The 18,040-nt window shown below is 45.8% G+C and overlaps 2 protein-coding genes across 2 annotated transcripts in view; both read left to right on the top strand.

Moving 5' to 3' along the window:
• The first annotated feature begins 720 nt into the window (after positions 1–720).
• Positions 721–1,623, top strand: LOC130485620 (taste receptor type 2 member 4-like). The gene has a single exon (XM_056858838.1). It carries the CDS (start codon positions 721–723, stop codon positions 1,621–1,623), a length of 903 nt encoding a protein of 300 aa, XP_056714816.1.
• A 3,129-nt stretch (positions 1,624–4,752) lies between these two features.
• Positions 4,753–18,040, top strand: part of LOC130485619 (taste receptor type 2 member 4-like) — a 61,387-nt gene continuing 48,099 nt past the window's right edge. The window contains exons 1-2 of the mRNA XM_056858837.1: positions 4,753–5,610; positions 7,171–7,229. Of these exons, the coding sequence (XP_056714815.1) occupies positions 4,753–5,610; positions 7,171–7,229 (917 nt within the window). The remainder of the gene's footprint in view (positions 5,611–7,170; positions 7,230–18,040) is intronic.

Raw genomic sequence — 18,040 nt, 5'->3', positions numbered from 1 at the left:
AGGACCGAAACAAGTTTGGCAGGAGGTTTTAGATTAAAAGTAAAGGTAATCCCCTGTGCAAGCACCGGGTCATTCACCCAACCTTTTGAGAACCCTAATAAAGGTATAATGTTGCTTATGTTTTTGGCTTTTACTTTTGAACCTACATGGCTGTAAACAACTCGCCTAAAAGACTGAACACACCTGATGCTGCCTTATGCTGAATCAGACCATCGGTCCATCAAGGTCAGTACTGTCTCCTCCAACTGGCTTCAGGTCTCTGGGGTCTCAGGCGGAAGTCTTCCACATCACCTACTGCCTGGCCCTTTTAATTGGAGATGCCGGGGATTGAACTTGGGGCTTTCTGCATGCAAAGCAGAGGCTCTTCCACTGAGCCGCATGTACGTATGTCTTATTTGCTTGGTAATCAGGGCTGTAGTAGAAAAATCTGCTCTTCGGAGTGCAAATACACCTGACAGTCGGTACACACTACTAAGGAAAAGAGCATGCAAATGTTAAAAGCAGGTTGCATACTTGGCATTTAATATTTACTTCTCCAGTGAAAGAATATAAAATATCTAGCTCTCCTGGATAAAAGAGAGATAGTTGGTATAGGAGCCACATTTCACCTGCTGGGCAAAACACTGGAGGTTTCCCACCTGCTTCTGTTCGCTCGCAAAGACAGGGAGGATGCCGGAATTTGATCCACTTGATATTTTTTGTCTAGTTTTGTTAGCCGCTATGGTTGTCATCGGGGTGATGGGAAATGGATTCATCGTCCTCGCCAATGGCCTCGATTGGATCCGAAGCAAAAGGATGTCACCCTCGGACATGATCCTGACTGCGCTGAGTCTGTCCCGACTTCTCTATCTCGGGCTGATATTGGTCATTCACTGTTTGTTCTTCATTGACGTCGACAATTTCAAGAAGGTACCTGAACCCCTCATTTTCCTCTGTGGATTTATCAATGCCACGACCTTTTGGATGACCACATGCCTTGCAGCCTTTTACTGCATTAAGCTCGTCAATCTCCCCCAGGTCTTCTTTGTGAAAATAAAACTGCGCATCTCCTGGCTGGTTCCAAGGTTACTCCTAGGTTCAGTGCTGGTCTCGTTGATCATCTCCCTTCCTATCATCTGCTTAGCAAAATGCCACTATTGTTGCAATGAAACGAGCGTCGTTCGGAGGAACGGCAACATGAGGTGCCCCAGTATGATACTTCCGGGCATTATATACGTTGTGGGCAATTCCCTGTCTTTCATTATCGTTCTATCTTCTTCGGTCATACTGATTCACTCCCTTCTTCAACATGCTCAGAAGATGCGACAGAATGCAGGAGGCCTCAAGGACTACCGGATGGACGTTCTCATAAAAGCCATTAAAACCCTGGTCTCCTTGGTTATCTTCTTCAGCGCAAGCTTTGTAGCAATGGTCTCGCTGGCTACATTAATGAGTCCTTGGACTATCGTCACGTCTATTATTGTGATCAGTGCGTATAACTCAGGACACTCTGTGATTCTGATTGCCACGAATCCTAAACTGAAGCGGCCATTAATCAGGGGTCTACAGGATATCATCGGCTGTGGTCTGAGGAGAATGGTATCTTCCTGTCCCAAGACTGCAGTAGGAAATTGCTCTTCTTAGGGAATGTGCTAAACCCTCTGGAGAAGTGACACTAGTCTCGTTCTACCTTCTTTTGGACTATTTGTCTACGGATGTTGTTTATGGGATTGTCATGGGACAAGTGCTCACAGGCCCTGGAAATTCCATGGAGGATTCTCCTGTGCAGGCATCTACAAATTTGGCTCAAAAACTCCACTCTAGACAAAACTGGACGATAGCTTAGAGATGCATGAAAGTAGGGATGAATGGCCATTTCCTATTTAATTTCATCTAAGATGTGGGGAGAGGCTGTGAGTGAGGCATCTGCTTGGCATGCTGAAGGGCCCAGGTTCAATCCCCAGCATCTCCTGTAGGTTGTAGGTGATGTGAAAGACCTCCGCCTGAGACCCTGGAAAGCAGAGGCCAGTCTGAGCAGACAATATTGACTTAGATGGACTAATGGCCTCATTAAGTATAAGGCAGCTTCATGTGTATTCAGTTATAATTTTGGCATCATCTTATTTTTTCTCTTTCCCCCGACTTTGTAGCCTTCATTTTTACTATATATGCATGCTGCATGGTTTTCACAGGCAATTAATACAGCATTTATATGTGCAATGTATACCATTTATGCATACAATGTACGTGAATTGTATATAGGGTTGCCAAATGCCAGGTACTAGCTGGAGATCTGCTATTACTACTGATCTCCAGCTGATAGAGATCAGTTCACCTGGGACTTTGGCAATTAAACTCTATGGCATTGAAGTCCCTCCCCTCCCCCAAACCCCGCCCTTTTCAGGCTCCACCCCACAAAACCTTCCGCCGGTGGTGAAGAGGGACCTGGCAACCCTAATTGTGTAATATTGATTTGGTGACACAGAAATAAATTTCATTTCAGGAAACAACCTCAGAAATAATTACCAAAAAAAAAAAAATCGGAAATGGTGCTGGAAGAATTAAGCCTAACTGCCCATTATTGAGGTGAGGGGCTGAAAGTGGTCGAGAGGCGGAATAAGAGGCACTTACGCTGGCAGCGGGGGCAGCTCCGCCGGCTCCTAGGCGCCACAGAGCTGCACACCTCTCCTCCAACGCCACAGTCTCTCCGGGACCTAAATCCCGGGAAGAGAAATGCGGTGCTGGCGTGTGGGGAGCTTTCCTGGGGCGTTCCCGGGGGCAAAGCTAATAGTAGCCAGCTTCCCACCCACCCACTATTTCTTTTAGCTTACAGCTAACAAACAGCTTGCCCTCTCTTCCCTTTCGGTCTCTCTTTTTTATGTTTTACACACATGGGGCGAGGTTGGTGGCGGGGGGGAAGAGGGAAGCATAGCGGCATGCATGCCCTGGGGGGGGGGGTTAAGCTGGGGAGGGCCCTATCCTGTTTCTATTCATGAAAGTATGAATAAAATTCTCGCTTGCTTGACTCGGACTGATGAGGAACTCCCCAAAAAGGAACATAGATGCGGAGACTAATCACAATGCAATGAGTGCTCAGATACAAACAAAATGGGGCAAAGGGGGGAGTATCCACAACGTCACAGTCCTCCATGGAACATATTGTTCCTTCTCTGGAAAGTGCAGACAGGGGAAGAAACATTCTAGGGTAGCTGTATGCAACAGTGAAAGAGGCAAAATGTGGACAGAACTTTTGAAAACACAGCCAAACCCCGCAGATTGACCACGAGGATAATATGCAGTAAGTGAATGTGTGGAAATGGCCTAAGTAGGGCCGGTACTCAGAAACATGGAAACCTAGAGCTGGAAGCGACCTCATGGGTCATCTGGTCCAACCTCCTGCACAACGCAGGAAATTCACAACTACCTCCCCGCACTCCCCCAGTGACCCCTGCTGATGCCCAGAGGAAGGCAAAAACCCTCCAGGATCCACGGCCAATCTGGCCTGGAGGACAATTCCTTCGTGACCCCCAAAGTGCACACCGAAACTGTCATTAACAAATGGAACAATCAAGTCTGACTTGGTTGATACTGATATGCACACTTTGAATGTAACGTCAGCCCGTTCCAGAAAGAAATATTTAAACTGCATTCCTTGGATAGAGCAAGAGTCCAGTAGCACCTTCAAGACTAACAAGATTTCTGGCAGGGTATGAGCTTTCGTGAGCCACAGCTCTGAAGAAGTGACGTGTGGCTTATGAAAGCGCATACCCTGCCAAAAGATGTGTTAGTCTTAAAGGGGCTACTGGACTCTTGCATTTTTCTTCTACTGCTACCGACAGACTAACATGGCTACCCATCGTGATCTATATGCATTCCTTGGATGTGTGCTTTTACAATTCAAAACATATTTTAGTAATACTCTGGTATCATAGGCACAAAGTCTAATTGGAATACAGCTTATAATACATACCTAGGCTGATACAGAATCGTTCTCTTTGTTAATGAAAATTTATGTGCACATAATATGTTGTATTAGATTACTGAAGAAGGCCTGGGGACCAAAACATGTTTGGCAGGTGGTTTTAGATTAAAAGTAAAGGTAATCCCCTGTGCAAGCACCGGGTCATTCACCCAACCTTTTGAGAACCCTAATAAAGGTATAATGTTGCTTATGTTCTTGGTTTTACTTTTGAATCTACATGGCTGTAAACAACTTGCCTAAAAGACTGAACACACCTGATGCTGCCTTATGCTGAATCAGACCATCGGTCCATCAAGGTCAGTACTGTCTCCTCCAACTGGCTTCAGTTCTTCGGGGTTTCAGGAGAAAGTCTTCCACATCACCTACTGCCTTGCCGTTTTAATTGGAGATGCCGGGGATTGAACTTGGGGCTTTCTGCATGCAAAGCAGAGGCTCTTCCACTGAGCAGCATGTACGTATGTCTTATTTGCTTGGTAATCAGGACTGTAGTAGAAAAATCTGCTCTTCGGAGTGCAAATACACCTGACAGTCGGTACACACCACTAAGGAAAAGAGCATGCAAATGTTAAAAGCAGGTTGCATACTTGGCATTTAATATTTAATTCTCCAGTGAAAGTATATAAAATTTCTAGCTCTCCTGGATAAAAGAGAGATGGTTGGTATAGGAGCCACATTTCACCTGCTGGGCAAAACACTGGAGGTTTCCCACCTGCTTCTGTTCGCTCGCAAAGACAGGGAGGATGCCGGAATTTGATCCACTTGATATTTTTTGTCTAGTTGTGTTAGCCGCTATGGTTGTCATCGGGGTGATGGGAAATGGATTCATTGTCCTCGCCAATGGCCTCGATTGGATCCGAAGCAAAAGGATGTCACCCTCGGACATGATCCTGACTGCGCTGAGTCTCACCCGACTTCTCTATCTCGGGCTGATATTGGGCACTCACTGTTTGTTCTTAATTGACGTCGACAATTTCAAGATTTTACCTGAACCCGTCGTTTTCCTCTGGGAGTTTATCAACGCCACGACCTTCTGGATGACCGCATGCCTCGCAGCCTTTTACTGCATCAAGCTCGTCAATCTCCCCCACGTGTTCTTTGTGAAAATGAAACTGCACATCTCCTGGCTGGTTCCAAGGTTGCTCCTAGGTTCAGTGCTGGTCTCGTTGTTCATCTCCCTTCCTATCATCCGCTTAGCAAAATGCAGCCATTGTTGCAATGAAACAAGCGTGGTTCGGAGGAACGGCAACATGAGGTGCCTCAGTAAGACACTTTCAGGCGTTAAATATATTGTATGTAATTCCCCGTCTTTCATTATCGTTCTAGCTTCTTCGGTCGTACTGATTCGCTCCCTTCTTCAACATGCTCAGAAGATGCGACAGAATGCAGGAGGCCTCAAGGACTACCAGATGGACGCTCTCATAAAAGCAGTTAAAACCCTGCTGTCCTTTGCTATCTTCTTTAGCGCAAGCTTTGTAGCGATGGTCTCGCTGGCTACGTTAACAAGTCCTTGGACTACTGTCACGTCTATTATCGTGATCACTGCGTATAACTCGGGACACTCTGTGATCCTGATTGCCACGAATCCTAAACTGAAGCTGCCATTAATCAGGGGTATACAGGATATCATCGGCTGTGGTCTGAAAAGAACGGTATCTTCCTGTCCCAAGACTGCTGTAGGAAATTGCTCTTCTTAGGGAATGTGCTAAACCCTCTGGAGAAGTGGCACTAGTCTTGTTCTACCTTCTTTTGGGGCCCTGGAAATTCCATGGAGGATTCTCCTGTGCAGGCATCTTCAAATTTGGCTCAAAAACTCCCCTTTAGACAAAACTGGGTGATAGCTTAGACATGCATGGAAGTAGGGATGAATGGCCATTTCCCATTTAATTTCATCTAAGAATGCGAGATGGGGCTGTGGCTCAGGGGCAGAGCATCTGCTTGGCAGCTTCACGTGCATTCAGTTATAATTTTGGCATCATCTTATTTTTTCTCTTTTCCCCGGACTTTGTAGCCTTCATTTTTACTGTCTAGGCATGCTGTGTGGTTTTCCCAAGCAATTTATACAGCATTTATATGCACAATGTATGCAATTTATGCATATAATGTACATGCAATGTATAATACTCATTTGGTGACACAGAAGTAAATTTAATGTGAGGAAACAGAATTTACCTCGGAAATAATAATTTAAAAAACAATTGGACGTGGTGCTGGAAGAATTTAGCCCATTTCTGAGGTGGGGGGCTTAAGTTGGTCTGGAGGTGGCGTGACCCCGCTGCCAGCGTAATTGGCCTCTTATCAGAGAATAAGAGGCACTAATGCTGGCAACAGCGCCTTGGTTACTGTGTCCCCAGCTGCCACAAGGCTCAGGAATGGACTGTAAGGCTACTTTCAGATACTCTGGGCAATGCACATTCAATGCACTTTAGCAGTCAGTTGCAAGTGGGTTTTCCTGTAAAGTAAAACGATCAAGTGGATTGGTAAAGCGCATTGAAAGTGCATTATCCCATGCGTGTGAAAGTATCTTCCATATTGACGTGAAAATTACAACTTGATTTAACTTTAGTTTTGTTGTTTTCTGTTATGATTTTAAATTGCAGATTGCTTTATGCAAGAAAACGAATAAAGACATCGTTCTAAAAACATTTTTAAAATGCTATAGTAGTGGTGTATTTGGTAGCGGCATATCGCCTTTGGAGCACCATCCCCCTTTAGGTAGCCAACCAAAACATTTCTCTTTACTCAAGCTTTTAACTAAGGGGTTCCATCTTTTTTAGCTGCTTGACTGTTAGTTCTAAATTGATGTTTTATCAAGATCATTTTAGGCTGCTCTGTTTTATGTGTTTCTATGACCCCGCCTTGTTTTTATGGACTTTTAATTGATTTTGCTTTTTATTTTCTTCTTACTGTTAAGATTTGCTTTTTTATTGTTTTTACTGTCCTTTGTTTCAATCGTTTTTTCTGTTTGAGATGCGAGCTTCCTCCACCAGATTGGAGAGGTGGCGTAGAGATTTTCAACAAATAAACAATTCAACCTGTGGTATTGGATTTCTGACGCGTTATTTACATCTCAGAATCATCACCAGTCATCAAGCAAAGCCCGTCATGTGTGAAACGGGAAAGGAACAGGCCTCCTGAGGAGTCTTTAGCAATGTGTCTCTTTCACTTGACTTAGCTTGTTCTCATCAGCCTTACGCTCTCCTATCCTACAGCTTGTAGAAAAGATCATTTGCTACAAACAGCTGAGGACCACATCTGGCTCCATGCTCAAGCAACGTTGGCATGTTTCAATGAATATGTCATGCCGATTCTTGTTATGAACTGGTCCTAGGAGCGTTCCGTTGACTTCAGGGGTCAGACCGTGGAAATGGGACTCCAATGGCAGCACTGATTGTTCAGGGCAGGGGGTGCAAAACTCGACACACACATGGAGCTGCTTTATACTGCATCAGACACATGAACACGTAAAACTGCCCTATACTGAATCAAACCGGCAGAGGTTTTTCACATCTCCTACTTGCCTAGTCCCTTTAAGTGGAGATGCTGGGGATTGAACCTGGGATCCTTCTACATGCCAAGCAGATGCTCTACCACTGAGCTACGGCCCTTCTCCTATTGGTCCAGGGTCCTCCCCTATTGGTCCTCCAGGGTCTCAGACAGAAGGTCTTTCACATCACGTACTGTAGATGCTGGGGATTGAATCTGGCACCTTCTGCATGCCAGGCAAATGCTCTGCCGCTGAGCCACACCCCCTCCCCACAGCTCTCTGGGGTCTCATGCAGAGGTCTTTCACATCACCTGGGGTGTGGCTTAGTGGAAGAGACTCTGCTTTGTATGCAGAAGGTCTGAGGACCAGCCTCTAACATCTCCAGTTAAAAGTTACAGGCAGTACATGATGTGAAAGAATTCTCTCTGATACCTTGAAGAGCCCCTGCCAGTCTGAGTTGTCAACATTGACCTTGATGGACTGACGGTCTGATTCAATATAAGGCCTATTATATTAGGTGCTGTGGAACACAGGCAGGACAATGCTGCTGCAGTTGTCTTGTTTGTGGGCTTTGTAGAGGCACCTGGTTAACCACAGTGTGAACAGACTGCTGGACTTGATGGACCTTGGTCTGATCCAACATGGCCTTTCTTATGTTCTTAAGGCAGCTTCATGTGTGCTCAGGTGACCCAATGGCCCACGGTGGGGCTGAGGTGCACTCCATGACAGTGCTTAGGAGTGGATTGTACCCTCCTCTTTCACCGCTTTCTACCAATCTGGTTTGGGGTAAAAAGATTTTTTGACCTTGTAATGCTTGGCTGGAAGGGACGGCAGCACTGTATAGCCCAATCTTGTCAGATCTCAGAAGCTAAGCAGGGTCAGCCCTGGTTAGTATTTGGATGGAAGTCCACCAAGGAATACCAGGGTTGCTATGCAGAGAAAGGCACCGGCAAACCACCTCTGTTAGTCTCTGGCCTTGAAAACCCAAAAGACTTCGCCAAGTTGGCTGCGCCTTGACGGCACTTTACACAGTCCTTGGCTATCTTATGAATCCAATATTGTTGCTCTGAGAAACCCTGAATATCAAATGAGTTTCTCAGCATGTGTGCTTTAGCAGACCAGATGCCCAGAACAGCTGCTTTGAGAAGGAAAAAAATGCTTTAATTTCAGCCCCTGACTCTTGACGAAACTCTCGTTGCTGTGAACTCTCGTTCATGGCTTTGGGCTCAGAACACCTGGCCGTGAAGCCTTTTACTTGGCGAGTTTCAGTGTCTTCTCTGGTTAGGTTAATTCCCTTGATTGCTTCTTGCAGAAATTTTATATGGCTGTTGTCCCCTGCATCTAGATTTAAAACCATCTTCTGTTACTGAGTGTATTTATTTGGAGGAAGGAGTAACTGACACAGGGATAAATGCCCAGGGAGTACTAAAGCGAAGCACATGAATGCTTACATTACAAGTTTCGAGAGACAGTCCCCCATCCCAAAATGTGAAAAGGGCTTATAAATATTAAACTAAGTCATAAGAGCCCCGTGGCGCAGAGTGGTAAGCTGCAGTTCTGCAGTCAAAAGCTCTGCTCATGACCTGAGTTTGATCCTGATGAAAGTCAGTTTCAGGTAGCTGGCTCAAGGTTGATTCAGCCTTCCATCCTTCCAAGCAGATGCTCTACCACTGAGCCACAGCCCCTCCCCAACAGGTGGTGGACAAGAGTTCAGCTAGTTAGGGCTGTAAGGCTAGAGACCTTTCCACCCTTTTCACACCTCTTGTCTGTCTTTAGACTGATATTCATAGGTCTAATTTCCTGCTTCTTCTCGGAAGTAATTCTACCTTCTCTCTCCCTCCTTAGCTAGTTAGACAGCTATAGGCTCTGTCTCTCAGCTTTCCTATCCAAAATGTAGTTCCCCTCAATAAAGAGCAACTTTATCTTTAATCAGTGAGTCTGATGCTTCTCTGCGTACTTCTCTGGCCTTCAAAACCCTCGGGGTCACAATAAGTCAGTTGCAACTTGACGACACTTTACAGACAAGTAGTGGACTTAGAAGGGTGTAACTCTGTTTAGAGCTGCCTTCACACATGTTGGGTAATGCACTTCCAATGCATGCCAGCAATTGTTTGCAACTGGATTTTCCTTTGCAAAGAATTGCTAAAGGCCATTGAAAGTGCATTATCCATCATATGTGATTGAATTTGTTTGGTTCTGTAGACCTTCAAAGGTTCAAACTGTGACTGTATTGTTTGCTGGTAATAAAGCAATGAAGGAAAAAGCGTACCTCTGAAAATCAGTTGCTGGAGAGTAGAGGGAAGTTTTGTCCTCCATGCTGTGCGCTGTAAACCTTTGGAGGGCATCTGATTGGTCACCATAGAAACCAGGATGCTGCATTAGATGGACCACAGGTAGGCTCTTCTTGTATCTAAATGTAAGGCTCTTCTTGTATCTAAATGTAAAGGTAGGAGGTTGCAAGGGAAGAGCGAGGAATGCATATAAATTGCTAAAAGGGGACTGTTGAACTGTATCAGGACCTGAAACATCCATAGCTTAGTTTCCATAGCTGCAGAGAGCCAATTTAAAGGTCAGAACTCTGAACTAGGGGTGTACAAATATACCTTCTTTCACTTATTTTTGGTGTTTTTTGTTTTGTTCTTGTATGTTGTCATTGTGAGCCTTTTTGTGATGTCCATTTTTATTCCCAGTGTTCCCGATTTATTCCTTTTCGTTATGTCATTTTTATGCTGCAGTTGGGTGCCCAAAAGGTTGGGTGAAAACAATACCTCAATCAAACAATGAAATATATTTATTATCAAGCGCTTATGCATGTATTTAAAAACAAGCGCTTGATAATAAATATATTTCGTTGTTTGACTGAGGTCTTGTTTTCACCCAACCTTTCGGGTACCCAATTTGTTTTTTAGATTGGGTATCCCCTCCCCCCTGGCTTCGTCCATTTTGACACTGCTGACCATTGATATGCCACTGATACAAAAAACAGAATTCAAACTGTGTATATTTACTAGGGAAAATCAATTGCAATGAAACAGAAAAATGCTACCAAAAGAAATACTCAGGGGTTCATAGAATCATAGAATCATAGAGTTGGAAAGAACCATACAAGCCATCTAGTCCAACCCCCTGCTCAATGCAGGATCAGCCTAGAGCATCCCTGACAAGTGTTCGTCTAGCCACTGCTTGAAGATTGCCAGTGAGGGGGAGCTCGCCACCTCCCTAGGTAGCCGATTCCACTGCTGAACTACTCCTACTGTAAAAAAAAATAATCCCTAATATCCATCCAGTGCCCTTTAAACAAGCAAAAACCTAAAATGGAACGGGTTTTTTTGACTCACAGCAGCGGGGATATGAAATACGGTAGTATCCGTACTCAGATCCTAGAAGTTCTCCGGCGAAATTTTGACCCCTGCCATTTCCCCAGCCATTCTCAGCCTCAGCCCCATTGTCTGTAGTATGATAACACCGACCTACGTAACAGAGTCAGTAGAAGGATTTATATAAACTTCGTGTATTCCTCGGCCTTCCTCCCCAGCAAGGACCTAAACAGCTGACATCACTCTCCTCTCGTCCATTTTATCCTCACAGAAACCCTGCGAGGTAGCTCAGTTTGAGTGTGTGCGCCTGGCGTGAGGTCACCCAACAAACATTCCAATCAGAGTGGGGATTCAAACTTGGGATTCCCAGATCCTAGTCTAATATCTGACCATTGCATTACTGAAACTTTATTTATTTCATCGTGTTTCTACCCCAGCCTCCCCAGCAAAAAAATGGTGTCTGTGAAAACGTTGACACTCAAAAAACTCAGATAACAGCCTGGCTTAGCCCATGCTCGGCAGAACTTGGAAGTCAAGCAGGGTTGGTAGAAGAGGAAGAAGGTTGGAAGAGCTGATGAAGAACAGAAATGGCCGTCTTCTTCCTCTTCTACCTAAGGATATAAAGACTCACCTGTGATTCCGTCTTCCTCTTCTAAAGGCAAAGGTAGTCCCCTGGTCAAGCATCAGGTCATTCCTGTCCCATGGGGTGACGTCACATCCCAATGTTTACTAGGCAGACTTTGTTTTACGGGGTGGTTTGCCAGTGTTTTCCCCAGTCATCTTCCCTTTACCTCCAGCAAGCTGGGTACTCATTTTACTGACTTCGGAAGGATGGAAGACTGAGTCAAGCTGAAACCAACTTCTATTGGGATCAAACTCAGGTTGTGAGCAGCTTACCACTCTGCACCACGGGGCTCCTTCTTCCTCTTCTACTTAAGGATAATAAGACACTCTTATGTTTCCTGTTAAATAGAAAGAAGGAAAGATCATTCACATTGTATTTATTGTGACGGCTGGCACAACTTTGTGTTCAACTGTATTGTAAATACTGTATTGCATTGGGAACTTATTTATACTTATTCATATTGTCGTTAGAATATACTTTACATTGGGAGTACCTGGAGGTTGGCAACCCTAATAAGCCAAGTTGTGAAGAGCTTTAAAGCAATATGTAGTTGATGTTGTAGCATAAGGACATCAAAAATGACCAGGATCATAGGTATTAAAAACTGATGGTAGGGAGAGAACAGAGAGCAGGAAGAGAAGAAGGTAACAAGAGATGGGTTTGAACAAATACATCATGCAAATATTAGATGTTCATGAGAGAGACTTTGGGATAAAAGCCAAAACACAACCATACCAGGGAATTTGCATGTATTGAAACAATATCAAAATAAAACAGGCAGTATAGATTTCAGGTGTCCTCCTGCTCTGAGGAAACAAGAAACGCTGTTGGGGGAAACCTATTGTTTTTAACAGGGGATTGTAAATATGGAAAGATATTGAAAAGATTGTATCATATCACGCCAAATGTTTATGTGGGTCAGGATTCCATCTTCGGTGGCGCCACCGAAAGGTACCAACAGAAGATATCTTGACAGGTTCGGCCAAAGGCTCCAATTGACTGTGGATGTGATTGTGGGAGACAGGCAGCCAGGTGGCAAACGGTGCACGTAAAGAGGTTGACTCCCATCCACACAGTCTTTCAAGTCATCCTCACGGCTCACAGTGTAATCGGAATAGTAGCTATTGCATGTATTGTGGCTGCGTGGCCTGGGTGCGAAGGAGAAAGCTATCCCCATGCAAAATGATCCTGATGTGCCTTAGTTTCTCCAGGCTTCTTCTCCAAGGTGCCATCCTGTATTCTGTATGTATAAAGAAATAAAAAAACCCATAAATCTTGTTGAGAAACTAAAAACAAAAACAAAACATAAATCTTGTAGAGAGCCAATGTGGTGTAGTGATTAAGAGCAGTGGTTAGGTGCGGTGGACTCTAATCTGGAGAGCCTGGTTTGATTCCCCACTCCTCCACACGAAGCCTGCTGGGTGACCTTGGGCCAGTCACAGTTCTTTTAAGAACTCTCTCAGCCCCACCCACCTCACAGGGTGTCTGTTGTGGGGAGGGGAAGGGAAGGAGATTGTAAGCCGGTTTGATTCTTCTTTAACTGGTAGAGAAAGTAGGCATATAAAAAACAACTCTTCTTCTTCTTCTTCTAATTTTAGATTCTCAGGTATGCACAACTTGTGACCTGCCAAGCCAAACAGCACACTGGTCATTTATGCTTAACAGTCCATCTTGCACCCCCAGCGGGGCAGCAGAAACAGGAAGACGAGTGCATCCAGCCCTTGTTAGCCTATCCTTGGACAGCTGCACTCAGCTTGGGTGGAAGCTACGGCTCAGTGACAGAGCACAAGCATTGTGTGTAGAAGGTTCCGTTCCTGACAGCTTCCTTTCTTACACTTCTGTTAGGGTTTGTTGGGCTAGGGCACGGCTCCCTAACTGTATCTCCCATGGTTTCTTGCATGTGAAACACATAGGGTTGCCCACCCCCAGGTACTAGCTGGAGATCTCCTGCTATTACAACTGATCTCCAGCTGATAGAGGTCAGTTGACAGATCCCCCTGTCCATCGGCGGGAGGTTTTGAGGGGCGGGGCGGGGGCGATCGTATGTGCGGATGGCCACACGCGACACAATCACGTCACTTCTGGGTTTACCCCAGAAGTGCCACATCGCCGCGGCCACTTTAGCTCTCAAACCCCCAAAACGCTGGCGATCGTCACTCTTGAGCAGCTGGGTGGATTGAAGAAGAAGAGTTGGTTGCCAACTTTCTCTACCACTTAAGGGAGAATCAAACCAGCTTACAATTCCCTTCCCCTCCCCACAACAGACACCCTGTGAGGTAGGTGGGACTGAGAGAGCTCTGACAGAGCTGTGACTGGCCCAAGATAACCCCGCAGACTTCATGTGTAGGAGTGGGGAAACCAACCCAGTTCACTAGATTAGCGTCCGCCACTCATGTGGAGAAGTGGGGAATCAAACCCAGTTCTCCAGATTGCCCGCCGAAACCGCCCATATGGAAACCCTACCCAACCGCCATTTTTTTATTTTACTTTTCTCCCAGTGCTGGGAGCACCGGAGGACTGGCAATACTCAGTCAATTGCAGGTAAATTCCCTACGGTGATCCAGCATTCTAGCATTATAGCAGTGGGAAAAGTTTCCATCTACTTTGTAGACATCATTCATAGTTTGATACACCTCCGTCATCTCACTGCTCGGTTGTCTTTTTGCTAAACGAAAACTTGCCTCCTAGGAAAGAGGGTTTCAATCGTGTGATCGTTTTGGGAGATGTCACGAACCCAATTTGTCACAGGAGTCAAAGAGGATTTTTATATGTCTTTGTACTCTTTACAAATACTCTATTTCTTCCAAGCTTAAGGGCAGATATTGAAACCACACCCCCTGGGACGGGAAAAAAAAAGGAAACTTCTGCTTAATATGTCACCGGTCTGAAACCGTGCAAGTCTTGACAACTTGACAAGCGCTGCATAAAATTCATCCAGAGCACCTTCCGTTCCCTCTTGCTTTTCTCGTCCTCTCGGTCATTATGGCTGCCTGTTAATTCCGGCTTCCCATGGGAAAAGGTTCGAAAAGACGGCTCATCAAACCAAGTTAGTTTTACACATCGCCATGACTGACGACCGGCCATCCAGGGGAAAAAATGTCAGATGGTCATTAGATAAGGTGCTGTTGGAAAGATGGCTTGAGATCCCGTCCAAGGTATCACAAGTGTCTCATTAGAGAAGGACGGGGCAAGTGCTGAGATGGCCCTGGGCCAAACATCTCTGATCAAATGAGGTCAGTCGAAATAGAACTTTGCCTGTCATTGTGATGTGGGATTTGCAATCAAATGAGGACAAATACTTTCCTTAGGCAAACGTATAGAGGGCAGTGGCAGTAGTCCTAAACAAAACGCCCAGTGATGGTCCTCTTGGTTCCCTGGTGCACCTATAGAGTTTCCACATTTTTGTTTCCTTCTCCTGGCAGGGCTCTGATGGCAGCCAGGAGATGCACCTGTCCTGTCAACTTGTCTCTCAAATGAATATAAAACCAGCTGCCGAATCTCACCTTGTCCTATGCCCAGTAAGGTCACAGGACTATGGCAATCGTTCCTGTTCGAGGCAGAGCCAGCATGGTGTAGTGGTTAAGAGCGGTGGTTTGCAGCAGTGGACTCTGATCTGGAGAACCCGGTTTGATTCCCCACTGCTCCACATAAGCGGCAGATTCTTATCTGGAGAACCACATTTGATTCCCTACTCCTCCACATGAGCAGTGGACTCTGATCTGGAGAACCGGGTTTGATTCCCCACTCCTCCGCATGAGCGGCAGACTCTAATCTGGAGAACCACATTTGATTCCCTACTCCTCCACATGAGCAGTGGACTCTGATCTGGAGAACTGCGTTGGTTTCCCCACTCCTCCATATGAAGCCAGCTGGATGACCTTGGGCTAGTCACAGTTCTCTTAGAGCTCTCTCAGCCCCACCTACCTCACAGGGTGTCTGTTGTGGGGAGGGGAAGGGGAGGTAATTGTAAGCCAGTTTGATTCTTCCTTATATTTAAAATCATATAAAAATCAACTCCTTCTTTGAAGGACACGTATCGTCATTTTGCTCTGCTACTGCAACCAAAGGAACCATGGCGCAGAGTGGTAAGCTGCAGTACTGCAGTCCAAGCTCTGCTCACGACCTGAGTTTGATCCCGATGGAAGTCGATTTCAGGTAGCCAGCTCAAGGTTGACTCAGCCTTCCAACCTCAGCAGAGGCTAGATGGCCATCTGACAGCGAGGCTGATTCTATGAACTTAGGCAGATCATGAGAGGGAGGGCAGGAAGGGATGAATCAGTTATTTGCTCTCATGGCCCTTTCTTATATACCCTGGGAAATGCCATTAGCCACTTTGATGTCAGGAAGGAATTTTCCTTCAGGTCTGATTGGCCACATGTCCTGGAGGTGTTTTGCCTTCCTCTGGGCATAGAGCAGGGGTCACTGGGGGATTGGCGGGGAAGGTAGTTGTGACTTACCTGCATTGTGCAGGGGGTTGGACTAGATTACCCTTGAGGTCCCTTCCAGCTCTATTTTTCTACGCTGCCTCTGGGGATTAAAGTGCAAAGAGGGGCAAGGAGAAACAGGAACAGCAGGCTGAGGCTGGGCCGAAAAAGAGCTTTGAAAGTAATCAGTACAAAGACTTCATAGTGAGGATATTTGTGGTGCAATTTCGAATCATCAGAAAAGAAAACAGTTGCTCCATCACAGGGAGAAGCTCTGAAGCCAGAAGCATTGGGTCTCCTTAGATCAACAGCCCATTTTCTTAAGAACTGTGTTGAAGTACTCTAAAAAAATACTTAAGGGTCACATCTGCGTCTTTGGCACATGGATTAGCGTGCCGTTGGCAGAGATATGGTAGGCACGATCAAAGTCTGCCTGAATCTTCTGTTAATGCACCAGCCAAGAGAAGGACCATAAGACCCTTTCAGAAATGGCCAAATACTGGACATCAAAAGGAGAGGCTTACCAGACATCAAGGAACTGTTCTTTTCTTCCCCACGGCTGTTTCTGTGAACTGTGGGGAGAAAGGATTGGTTTGTCGCTCAAAGGATGAGAGAATTCTGGCCCACACGTGGATGCCCATGATCTTGGATGCCTATCTGATGATATGATGTGAAGATTTATTTCAGGGGGCGAATCGAGGGAATGTGAAAGCAACCCGGGAGCAAGGGGAATCAAACAGCTTGCCCACACCACATGGGCTATTTGGCTATCTTCTTCTGGCCACCTCTGGACCTCCAGGGCAGTGTCTCACTGAGAACTTCCCCAGTAAATTAGACGGCCAGCCTGCCTGAGGTTTATTTACATTTCTTCATTGAAATGCTTATCAAGGAGACTATCTGGCTGCGGCATAGAACATATGAGATGTAAGTGTGCCATGCTATTTAGTTTACTTATTTAATTTACTTATTCCTGCATTTCATGGCACTTTGACCCTACTGTTTATATTTTTCCACCCTTCATAACATTGTTTATTGACTCCATTCATACCCCACCATTCTCTCTGAGGGGGACCCAGAACGGTGTAAATTGCTCTCCTTTCCTGCATTTTATCCTCATGCCACCCCTGTAAGGTAGGCTAGGCTGAGAGTGTGTAACTGGCCCAAGGACACCCAGCAAGCTTGTTTTCTGTTGCCCCAGAAGGACGGACCAGAACCAACCGGTTGAAATTAAATCAAAAGAGTTTTCGGCTAAACATTAGGAAGAACTTCCTGACAGTCAGAGTGGTTCCTTGGTGGAACAGGCTTCCTCGGGAGATGGCGGGCTGTCCTTCTTTGGAGGTTTTTAAGCAGAGGCTAGATGGACATCTGACAATGAGGCTGATTCTGTGAACTTAGGCAGATTGCAAGAGGGAGGGTTGTCTCAGTGCTCGGCTCTTGTGGTCCTTTCTTGCATGCCTTGGTTAATGCCAATCGCCACTTTGGGGTCAGGAAACAATTTCCCTCCAGCCCAGATTGGCCAGGGATTCTTGAAGTTTTTTTTTTTTTTTTTTGCCATCTTCTGGGCATGGAGCAGGGATCACTGGGGGTGTGGTGGGGAGGTACCGGTAGTTGTGAATTTCCTGCATTGTGCAGGGGGTTGGGCTAGATGACCTTGTTGGTCCCTTCCAACTCTTCAGGACGGTGATGTGCTTTCCCCTTGAGAAGCGTTATAGCTACACTCCTCACGTGCAACACAGGGATCTTTCTTAATGGCGTCTATCTCTCTACAAAGCAACTTCACCGTTCCTTCCCCCCGCCCCCTGAGCCAGCACAGTCTAATAGATGGCTCGGCGGACTTTGACCCAGGAGACTCGAATCCATGTCCCTCCTCATGCACACTTGCCTCCCATAGCCTCAGGCAAAGACTTGTTTCACAGCCTCATTTATTTCATTAGGCTCCCTGAAAGGCGGCATCCTGACCTGGACATGGAGCCTCCCTAGACCTCCATCAATCATTTGTGACTCCCTCTGCTGGCTGAGAAGTGTTAATTTTCTGGATCACGGCTTTAATAACAGCCCGCCATGTACAAACTGCCGCTATAAACTTGGTGTGTCTGCATGCCTTTAATGAGCACAGCAATTCCCAGGGTTTAAAGTTCCGTGCAAGATGCTTTGTCCGATGCAGCCACGTATTGGAGAGTTGATGTCTATTGACGGGGCTAGCAAGTTCTATGGCTTGTGTTAAATCAT

This window comes from Euleptes europaea, chromosome 12, assembly GCF_029931775.1.
Source record: "Euleptes europaea isolate rEulEur1 chromosome 12, rEulEur1.hap1, whole genome shotgun sequence".
Lineage (NCBI taxonomy): Eukaryota > Metazoa > Chordata > Lepidosauria > Squamata > Sphaerodactylidae > Euleptes > Euleptes europaea.
Note: the sequence above shows the minus strand (reverse complement) of the source record. Positions and strands in the feature narration are given on the sequence as shown.

Coding starts and splice junctions, on each gene's coding strand:
- LOC130485620 (XM_056858838.1), top strand. CDS start 721: ATGGTTGTCATCGGGGTGATGGGAAATGGATTCATCGTCCTCGCCAAT.